Below are 10,648 nucleotides of genomic sequence, written 5' to 3'. Positions count from 1 at the left end.
CAATGCATGCCTTCTTCTGCTGAGCTGTGGGCAACCCTCTCAGTATGCATGGTCCAATGGGAGAATCAGCATTTGCCTCTGACTTTCATCGAAGGCAGCCTTCAGGGTTGAACTCAGACTGGCTTCTTTCGAATCCATGTGGATGAACAAGCCAGAGGCTCCCCAGCCAGCAATCCCACATACAGATGCTTACATGGACAGATGACCCAAAAAGAAAGCAGGGTTTGATAAATGCCTTTATTGGCTACTAGGTACAGCTCTACTCTGTGGTGGACCCTCAGGCACAGAGGCAGGCATGTCGGGGGATGGGGCTGTGCAGGAGGGTTGGGCATCTGGCTGCTGGGCCTGGCTTAGTGCTGGACACGGCGGATGGACTGGATCTGGTTGGTGTGGGCTTGGGTGCTGAAGTCGCTGTATTTCCTGTATTCTCCACTCTGTCTGTCCCGCTCCAGAATATACTGGTAGCCTCGGTAGCCTGGATATTGGTAGGCCACCCATCTATGGAGACAAAGCAAAGCATTGGCAAAGCAGGTATTCCCAGCCCCTTCCATTCTGTCCTCCATTGAGAAAGGGATAGAACAATGCACCATTACTACTGTATTTTGGGAGTGCCAAACCTCAGACGGGGTGGGGCACAAAGAAACAAGAGCCTTGTGGGGCAGTTTCTGTGTAGAAAAGGAGGAGTGTTGTCAGATGGGAAACCCCTTGGGATCAGCCCTGTCCGAGTCCTTGCAGTATTTACATCACTGCTGCAGCCAGGTGGAGAGCGCACCTGAGAGAAGCGGTTCCCCACATCATTTTTGCCTGTGCAAAGGGAAGGGGGGACATAAAGGTACATGTCCAACTCATTCTTTTCACAGAAGGAGCTCTGAGCAGGCAGGCAGTTGGACTGCACGTACGATGCTCCTTGTGCAAGCGTGAATGACAGCCATTAACTTCAATCAAATATCACTGCATAAATGAATTGTTAAATAAATGACTGTGGTGTAGATGTACAACTGTAGCCTTTTTGTTATGTCTTGTGTAACTGGATATAAGGGTTTAGGATGTAACAAAGTTTTCACATCGGGGTACCATAGGCTTACAAACAGCAACATTTCTCCCAATGCAAGGGCAATCCGGCTTGAAGGAGGATGCATGCTAGAATCACAGAGTAAGAGTGCTAGACTGGCCCCAAAGATTCTAATATCATGTGACTAGAAGCTCAGACTCCCTGCTCATGAGACTTGCACAGAGCAGCCTGCACAATCCAAAGTGGCTGGCACCACAGTCAAAGGGCAAGAGCATCCCAGAAAGAAGCAGACAGAACCTCTGATCTACAGGAAGATCATTCCTTTTGCTGTGAACACTCAACCTACTTTCATATGTATTAACATAGTTTGGCAGGCGTGAGGGTGTTTGTTTATTTGTTTTGATATTGTTTCAAAAGTCTGCAAAGCTTATTTGACCAAAAGCAATGCTGGGACAAAAGAAATGCATGTAGAAACGGTAAGAAACAATACATCTCTCATACCGCTCTAATTCTTAAAAGGATTGTCTGGTTCTGTCCCAAGTGTGTTTAAAGAGTGCATTTGGTGCCCTGTGGTGGCATGGGGATCACACAGCAGGCTCCAAAATACCCTCAGACCCTTGAAGGCCTCTTGTCCTTTTCTCCCTTTTTTCCTCTTGACTTGAGACTCTGTTTCTGGACATGCATGCGCTGAACAACTCTCTCCTCATTCAAAGCCTGCCCCACCTGTACATAGCCTCCCTTTGCCTCTCCTGTTTCCCTGACTCTGCTCCTTCGAGCAACCCTTTCTTGTTTTTTTGTTGTCTGAAGGACCACAGATGTTGCTGACACTATTTGAATTAAATGAATAATGGCAGTTCAGACCATTCCTGGATTTAGCTAACAAGGCTTGTTGATATTCTTGGAAAGGCAGGAGTGAGTGAGGAATGGGAGGGTCCCACTATAAAATCCAAAGCCTTCCCAACTGAGCCCCAACCCAGAAAGTCTCACTTACGCTCCAGAGATGACCCTGATGGAGCCCACTTCCTTGGTGCCCCAGCCCATGGCCTGCAGGGATGGGTAGTCATCGGTGAGGTCAAACTTGCGTCCTTGGAAGTTCTCACTCTCATACAGGGTCACTTTGCTGTCACTGTGGTTCTGCAAAGTAGGGTGAAGGGGAGAGGGAATCATTGTGGGAATGTCAACATAAGCAGAATTCATTCATGTTCCACCTGCAATCAGGCTTCCCATTTCGACTTCTCCGTCTCCCACCCTTGCATCTGGATCCCATCTCACGGTACATCTAATCTTATCGTCAGAGATTCATGCAGGCATCTGCAGGGCAAAGGAAGAAGGATCACCTTCCAGTTTCCATAGTATAAATTACTGGCTACCTCCACTGTCTGTTTCCCCTCTCAGTCTAGTGTCATGCCTGGAATGGCAGACATTGCTTTCATTAGTGCTTCTTTGGCCTCTTCTTCCCACCCTTATTTCAGAGATGTCCCACGTTTGAAAGAGTTATGCTTTAGAATATTACAAGATTTGCCTCACTGAGTCAGGAGGACCATTTTTATCAGCCATTCTAACACTGGCCAGCCAGATGCCTCTCAGACACTGATCTCCAACATGAGGCCCATTAGCTTCTTTTATAAAGTAGCGATCCCCAACCTGTGGGCCGCGGACCACATGTGGTCCTTCGACTAATTGGAGTTGGGCCGCAAAGGACGCCTTCTCCCCCCCCCCCGGCCCTTTACTTCATCCCCCCCCCGGCCCTTTACAACACACTTCATTGTTGTGGCGTGTCTGTATCTTATTTTGAAGGGATGTTTAAACATTACCATAGCGATCAGAGAGCGTTAGGGCAGTGGTTGAGAGTAGAGGAGTAAACTACCCCCCCCCATCGGGCCTCAGTAAAAGGTGTTGAGTGGTCCCCGGTGATAAAAAGGTTGGGGACCACTGTTATAAAGTATTTCTTCCACAAAGCCCGTAGGCCCCCTGGGCATCCCTGTTCTTCACTGGAGTAGGAGGTAATTTAGAAAAGCCCATTGCTTTTGTGTCTGCATGGAGCATGCTTCTGGAGACAGCTGTCTGTGCTGTAGGAGGACACTGGGCTTGGAACCTCCCAAAGTTTTGCAAAGCTTCCCAATGTTTTTTTTTTTGATTGACTCCAATCCTCAAAGCTGTCATTTTGTTGTTGCACCCACAATCTATGTCCAAAATTCTAAAAGTGCCCACAGGATTGAAAAGGCTGCGTACCCCTGAGCTAGAAGTTGCCTGTCCCTATCCTCTGATACGTGGAGGGGCATATTTCCTCTATGCTTGAAAGTTTAATTAGCCACTATAGTGAAAATCCCCTTCTACCCATGGGGCAATGCCTGGTCAGTTCCTTTTTTAAAATATATATATATATATATATATATATATATATATATTCATTCATTCATTCATTCATTCATTTTCATAAAGATAGAAATATAGAAATAAAACAAATAGTATAAGTTGTTAATACAAAGAACAATAAAATATAGTCTTCATTTGTTACACTTAAATCCCCTCCATTAAATGTCCCCTTTTAGTTAAGCTTTGAGTTTGGGCTTGGAGGCATGGCGGAGATATACTTAATAACATAGATTCAGCTTACATAGGAAATCTAAGACCCCACATTAACTACACAATGGTATGAACTTTTGCCCAAAACTTATAAACTTTTTCACATTTCCACCACATTTAAAAGAAGAAACCTACTTTATCACCACATTTCCAGCACTTGTTAACATAGTTTTTAGCAATTTTTGCAATCACTTTTGGTGTCACATACCACCTATAAAACATTTTATACTTAACACAGTCAAAGAGCCTTCCTGACAGATATTCAACACCATATTTTCAGGTTTGAATTAACATTGAACATTTCTTGTAGAATAGTATGAACTTTGGCCCTATAACAATACACTAATAAAGAAAAAAAGGGGGGGGAACCCACTTTATCATGACCTTTTGATCTTAGCCACCAAGAACAGACAGTAGGATGAGCAAATGAGGCAGCAAACTCCTGTTAAGGTGGACAGGAGTCCCTGTTTAAGGAGAAGAGACGGATGGGCAGACCTTAAAAGCCCTAAGGGAACAACGCAGAGCGAATGAGCACTGGCACTGGCACGTTAACATTGAAAAACTGCCCTGGGCACTCCTCTACTTCCTGTCTCCTTCTTCTTCAGCTCTTCTTTTCCACTGGCTGTCATTTGCTTCCCTTGGCTGTTTCACTGCCCAGTTAGCAGAAGTATTTGTTATCACTGTACACAAAGGACAGAACTTGCTTTTACTGCATTACCTTTCCAAGTGATCAGGATTTGTAGACTCTTGTTATCCCTGGACTGAAGGGGTTAAATTGTTCAACTTATATCTGAAACTGGGCACAGCTGCCTCTCCCTCCCTCCCTCCCTTCGCCCATTCCTGCAGCCTGCGCTCCGCCAAGCGGTCCTGCCAGCCAGGAACGAGATGGTATCTCACACCCCTTTATTAAAGTGCGGGCGTAATCTGACTGCTTGTTATTAAAGCCTAGAGCTGGGGACGTGCAGAGATTTTCAACCCTGGTGAGAAACAGAAGCAGCCGCTCCTGAGATGGAGTGATACGGCCCACCAGTTACAGCCTCTTTGCAAAGGGTGCAATAGATTATGTCCAGATTGACTGTCACATGCTGCTCCCTTCCTTCTCCTTGTCCCCTTCCCCACACATCAGCTGGTCTCCCCCCCACTCTTCTGCCAATGAATGGAACTCTTTTCTCCCCCAATAAACACTCCCTCACGTTGCTTATTGATTTGCATCTGACAGCTTTTTAATATATGCAGATTTCTAAATTGCTTCCTTTGCATCTTCTATTGAGGTTCTCTCAACTTCCAAAGGCCAGAATGAAACCTTACGTAACTGTCTCCCTTTCCTCTCCAAGACTGGGCTAACATGCATGCATAATTCCTGAAACTGCTACCCACTTGGCATTCAAGTCTCCAAAAGGTTCCACAGATGCAGGGCAATTTAGAGCTCTGTATAACCTCCATGTTCAGGAGGCAGTCAAAGTGCTCCACATCAAAGGCATGCCCATTTCTGTGGGCCTGAAAGGACAGTGCATTATTCTCCATGCTTGTTGGCAACTCCTTGTATAAAACCCCCTATAGTTTTAAAGAGTCAAATGGAAATGAAAGATCCATGTTCTCCCCCAGTTGAAAGGAGGACCTGAAGAGTCCCATTCAGGTATATTTCAGAGGCAGGGAAGGCACATTGAACTCACCGCACACTTGATAGTCCGGAAGGAGAGCAGGTGCTCGGTCCGGTAACCGCTGTTTCCACTCCAGGCCTCCCAGCGGGGGTAGTCCCCTTTCTCCAAGATGAACTGCTGTCCTTGGAATTCAGGATATTCAAATCCCACCCAGCTGCAGGAGAATTAGGTGGTGGGAGGGAGAAGGAGAAGACAATGAGCTCTGGGATTTGCAAAGTTCTGAAATGCAAATCAAATTCTGCACAGACCACAACAACACCCTGTATGGCTGGGGAAGACTGGCTGCGTACTCTCTACCCCATCCTTAACTTCGCAGTTTCTTGGTGTGGGGTCTCCAGATTATCATTCCCCCCCCCATTTTAACTGACTTTTTAACACCACCTTCCTCAGTGATGCTGAGGATAGTGTGCCCCTTCCCCCCTCACTACCACCACGCTGGCTTAAGCCTAGTGAGGGAGGAAGCAGCCTCCATGGAACCACAAGTGCTAATAGCTGAATCCACCAACGAACTGCTTTTCAAGCCAGCCCTTCATGCATTGCTTGGAGAAAAGGAGACTTACGGTACCTGCCAGATGAATCAGTCTCTTTAAGAGTTAAATAAGAAGAACAATTCCACTTTTGTGTCATTTTCCTTTGTTGCACTTCTCTTATGGGAAAAGCCATATGTAGCAAAAATCTCTGCAACTCCTTTTTAAACTTGCTGTTTTTTAATTTAAAAAAATACAGAGAACTTCCGTCTACAAATATATTATTCAAATATTGAAGTGATAAATCTCCTATTTTCACAAAAGTGATTAGGTTATATGCTCCAGGAAACATTGCCCGGTCAATAAAAATTAAGGTGATTAATTTGTTCTATTTCAATACCATTTATAACTTCCCCAACCCCAAACAACCCTGTGAGGTAGGTTGGACTGAGAGGTAATGACTGGCTCAAAGTCAACAAATAAAGTTTCTGCCTAGGCAAGGATTTGAACACTGGAGCCTAGGCACTACCTCTCACACTGGCTCTCCCTAATATATTTGCATTTTACCATAACCCCAATGGAGGTTCCTTTTGGGGTGGGTTGCATGGAAGGGTCATCTTGATTCCCCCCTCCCTTAATTACTTTTCATTACAAAAAATGTACCTGGTTTCAGACTCCTGTTAATATCCCCGCTGATCAAACCACCAAGGCTTTAATGAATTAGTCTATCTTACTCCTTTAAATTAATATACATTGCAGCTCCTGTGAAGGTGTGCAGCTAAGATTGCCTATCAAAGGCCTCTGCTGACTTTCAACCTTTGGCTATAGCTGTAATGCAGGCTTTCTCAACCAGGATTTCCTGAAACCCTGGGGTTTTCTGACGGCCCTGGAAGGGTTTCCCGAATGGGTGGGAGTTCATTAACTTTTATCTACTTTTAAAACATTTATCGAGTGATATGACCATAGATGTCATATCAACCCACCCATCCCCTCCCCAAATGGCCTGGAGGGGGTGGGAAGGGGAGGGGCTGCAAGTGGACTTTACAAACTTTGCTGCCTAACCATATTCTGCATGATTGCGCCACTCCGGGGGCTTGTCAAAGCCTGAAGAATGTTTCTGAGGTTTCTCAATGGTAAAAAAGTGGAGGAAGGTTGCTCTAACTAGCATATGACCAACTAATTCAGACTTGCTATAATTACCACAATCTGTTTAACCAGACATAAAGACATACATTTTTTAAAAAGAGGGGCTTTTTTTGATACCCCGCTTTTCACTACCTGAAGGAGTCTCAAAGTGGCTTACAATCACCTCCCCTTCCCCTCCCCACAACAGACACCCTGTGAGGTAGGTGGGGCTGAGAGAGCTCTGAGAGAACTGTGACTAGCCCAAGGTCACCCAGCTGGCTGCATGCGGGGGAATGAGGAATCAAACCGAGTTATTAGAGGGCACCATTCTTAACCACCAAGCCGGCTCTCAAAAAATGCTACCGTGTTCTTCAATGCTTAAGGCCACCTAGTAGGTTGGAGACATGGGAAGGCTGGGCAACAGGCAAAGACTGCCATGAGAATGAGACGCCCAGCAGGAGTGAAGCCAGTTCCACTGCCCCAGTGTTGTCCCAACTGGCTCTGTCCAAATGAACAACCACTCTATTTGCATCTTTGACAACTCCATCCCCCCCCTCTCTTTGAAACACAGGTAGACAGGCAAAAGCAGCCCTAGAAGAAAGGGTCCCACAGCAGCCCAGAGACACCCCACCAGCCACCCCAGAGAGCTAGATGATAACGCCTTGGTTGGGGCTGAATGCAGGGGAGGAGGGGAGGGAGCACTGCACCATGGGACTGAAGGGGTGGGGAGCCCAGGATACTGCTAGTGGGCTGGAGGCACTTACGGGCCACTTTCCACCTTGATGGAGCGGATCTTGCGGAAGCCTCGTTCCATGATGCTGGAGCAGTCCATCATGAACTCGCAGCGCTTCCCCTGGAAGTTTTCTTCCTCCCAGACGGTGATCTTGAAATGACCCATAGACTCCATGTGGTGGGTAGTCATGGCTACTGGTATGAAGATAATTCCAGAGACGCTCGGCTGCAGCAGCAGGATAAAGCAGCAATGGCAATTTAAAGGTTAACAGGCTGTATTCCAGTTTCAATGCTGGAATACTCCATCTCCTACGAAAGCTTATGTCAGAACAAATTGCTCTAGTCTTTAAGGGGCCACTGGATTCTTGGTTTAGTCTACTACGGAAGGTTTGGTGCTCAGCCTTGGGCAACAGGCAATGCAATGTCTATGGAAGGATCGCTCCGTCCTGCCTTTGGTGTGATGGCTAAAGGGCACCCACCTCAATAGCCACTGGCTAGCATACGCCAGGCAAGCTTGCTAAGCAAGAGCAATATATACCATTCCAATCCCCTAGAATTCAGGTTAGAGCTCCTCTGGCTAGCGAAGGGAGAGCCATCAAAACCCTCAGGGACAGAGCAGGATGGCCGGGGATGGACCGTGGCCTTCCTTTCCAGCCATCCCTCTTCCTTCTGTCAGGACTCACTTTCCCCCTGATCACCCTACACAATGGAGCTCCAGACTAGAAGCATGCAAATGGAGTTCAGACGTGGCCAATGAATGTTCCAGATAGATTACTGAACCTGATACCACGTGAAGCTTCACATCACATCACTACCGCCCCCACGGCAGCAAAGGCTGTTCTACTACGATGCCTGGTGAGAGGGTTCATTTCAAGAGGCAGGCATCAAGATACCACCCAAAATGGCACGTTGACAGCCAGTGGGAAGCTGTTCAGTTCACATACTTTCACTACCATGGAGGGTTCCTTTGGATTTTCCCACTCAGGAGCCAAGAGGCCTCTTCCCAGCCCTGAATCACAAGCTCATAAAGTCCGCTGCATTTTACTATGTGCTGCAATATCATCTTAGAATCACAGACACCAAAGGCCCAGACTTTTTCTTTTCTATAAGAGGATGAAACAGGAATTCAAAGCTTCAAGTGACCCAGTCTTCCCCTGGCTCCAGAAGAATTTAGAGCACTACCCTTATCATCTGTCATGGAAATATTAACGTCCCCCCAACCCCAACAATGAGCTTTTCTGATGCCCCCCAGTTCTAACCTGTATCCTTCCTTTCCCACATCTCTGCCAATACGTTCCAACTGATTCACAGGTATCCCTGTTGCAAATGGAGGCCATCTGGCAGAGGATGATGGGATGAAGGAGATCTCTGGTTCCATCCGCTCACCAATCAACCAATGCAACCCAGACTCAGGGTAAGTCAGAAGCAAAAAGCAGTGATCCCCCCTCTCCCCCAAAAAAACAATTATGCTTACAGAGCAAACATCTCCAAATGGCTCATGGAAGTCAACCAAGCTGCTAGGGAATGTGCTGACCCAACTCTTGCCCTACGCAACCACTTGCTGGCTGGCCCTGCACGTCTTCAGAGAAAACTGCCCAATTCATCAAACAAGACTGGGATACTCCATGAAGAAGCAGGAACAGAAGGTTTTTATACCTAGCTTTTCACTACCCAAAAGCATCTCAAAGCGGCTTAACAATTGTCTACCCTTCCTCTCCCCACAACAGACACCCTACAATGCAGGTGAGGCTGAAAGAGCTCTGAGAGAACTGTGATTCTCCCAAGGTCACCCAGCAGGTTGCATGGGGAGGAGTGGGGAATCAAACCCAGGCCTCCAGATGAGAGTCTGACACCCTGAACCACCATGCCAAGCCAGCTCTGAGTCCTCCATGGAGCAAGATCACCGGAGCGAGCACATGAGATGCCTGTTTGGAGGCAGGTTCCTCACACTTACCTCACTTGCAACGCACAGAGGCGAGAGTAACCGTGCTTGGCTGTGGAGGGGGAGGGTCTCGGCAGCATTATATAGCCAGGCCTGGCCAAGTGTCCAATGAATGTGCACAAATGAATTGTGCTGAGTCAGCAGCAGCAGCTGGGGGGAGGAGAGGCATCCCATGCTGTCCATTCCTCTTAGCCATTATGGTGAGACACCTCCCCTCACTGGAGGTCAACAATGGAAAACACTGAGCATGTTTGCTTAGCAGCTATGGGGCACAATAGAGGAAGGCCCTGACAGGCCATTTTCCTTTCACCCTCAGAACAATGCATCTGTTCAGCCAGAGGATTAAGAATGCAGCCCTTTCCCAGGGCATTGCACGGCAGCCATTCCATGGACACGGAAGAAGCTGTCATCGGCACCATCAGAGACGGGGATCTGGAGACATTCCTTTCTTCCTCAGTCCCTTGTCATTCTCCTTCTCCAGCACTATGCCTGGGGTGACCTGGGGACTCTAGAAGCACCCCATGGTTGCCCTGCTTCCTGGGTAAGCCACTGGGGTAACCCAACAGAGCTCATCTGATACTGCCTTTAAACCTACCAGGATCAATGCAGCAATTTGCAGGGCATCTTCACACCTGACATAATTGATCACTCCCCTCTGGAGAATCATAGAAGGGTTGGAAGGGGCCAGACAGGCCATCTAGCCCATCCCCCTGCTCAATGCAGGATCAGCTTAAGCATCCAGGATAAGGATCTGTCCAGCCACTGCTTGAAGACTGCCAGTGAGGGGGAGCTCACCACCTCCTTAGGCAGCCTATTCCACTGCTGAACTACTCTGACTGAATTTTTCCACCATGTTATCTAGCCAGTACTATTCTACACAAAGTTGAAAGCCATTACTGTGGGCCCTGTCCTCTGCAGCCAACAGGAGCCACTCCCTGCCCCCTCCAAGTGACAACCTTTCACATAGTTAAAGAGAGCAGTAATGTTCGTGAGCAAGCTTGTCAGAATCTACCTCTACTGTAACCTAGAGAAAGGTAAATGCCCACTAAAGGACAATGTGCGTGCAATTTCACGGGGCTGGATTTATTGATTTGTGGTTTATTTTTAATATATTGGTTCTCTA

At 47.2% G+C, this 10,648-nt stretch overlaps 1 protein-coding gene across 1 annotated transcript; it reads right to left on the bottom strand.

The window, feature by feature from the left end:
- Window positions 1–223: 223 nt before the first annotated feature.
- On the bottom strand, window positions 224–9,684 carry CRYBA2 (crystallin beta A2). Its single transcript, XM_077320736.1, has 5 exons — window positions 9,538–9,684; window positions 7,616–7,809; window positions 5,272–5,413; window positions 2,004–2,146; window positions 224–498 (listed from the first exon to the last, which is right to left on the bottom strand). The coding sequence occupies exons 2-5, from the start codon at window positions 7,771–7,773 to the stop codon at window positions 351–353; spliced, it is 591 nt and encodes a 196-aa protein (XP_077176851.1). The 5' UTR covers window positions 7,774–7,809; window positions 9,538–9,684; the 3' UTR covers window positions 224–350.
- Between the last annotated feature and the right edge of the window lie 964 nt (window positions 9,685–10,648).

Source organism: Paroedura picta, chromosome 2 (assembly GCF_049243985.1).
Source record: "Paroedura picta isolate Pp20150507F chromosome 2, Ppicta_v3.0, whole genome shotgun sequence".
Lineage (NCBI taxonomy): Eukaryota > Metazoa > Chordata > Lepidosauria > Squamata > Gekkonidae > Paroedura > Paroedura picta.
This window is presented reverse-complemented; position numbering and strand designations above follow the sequence as displayed.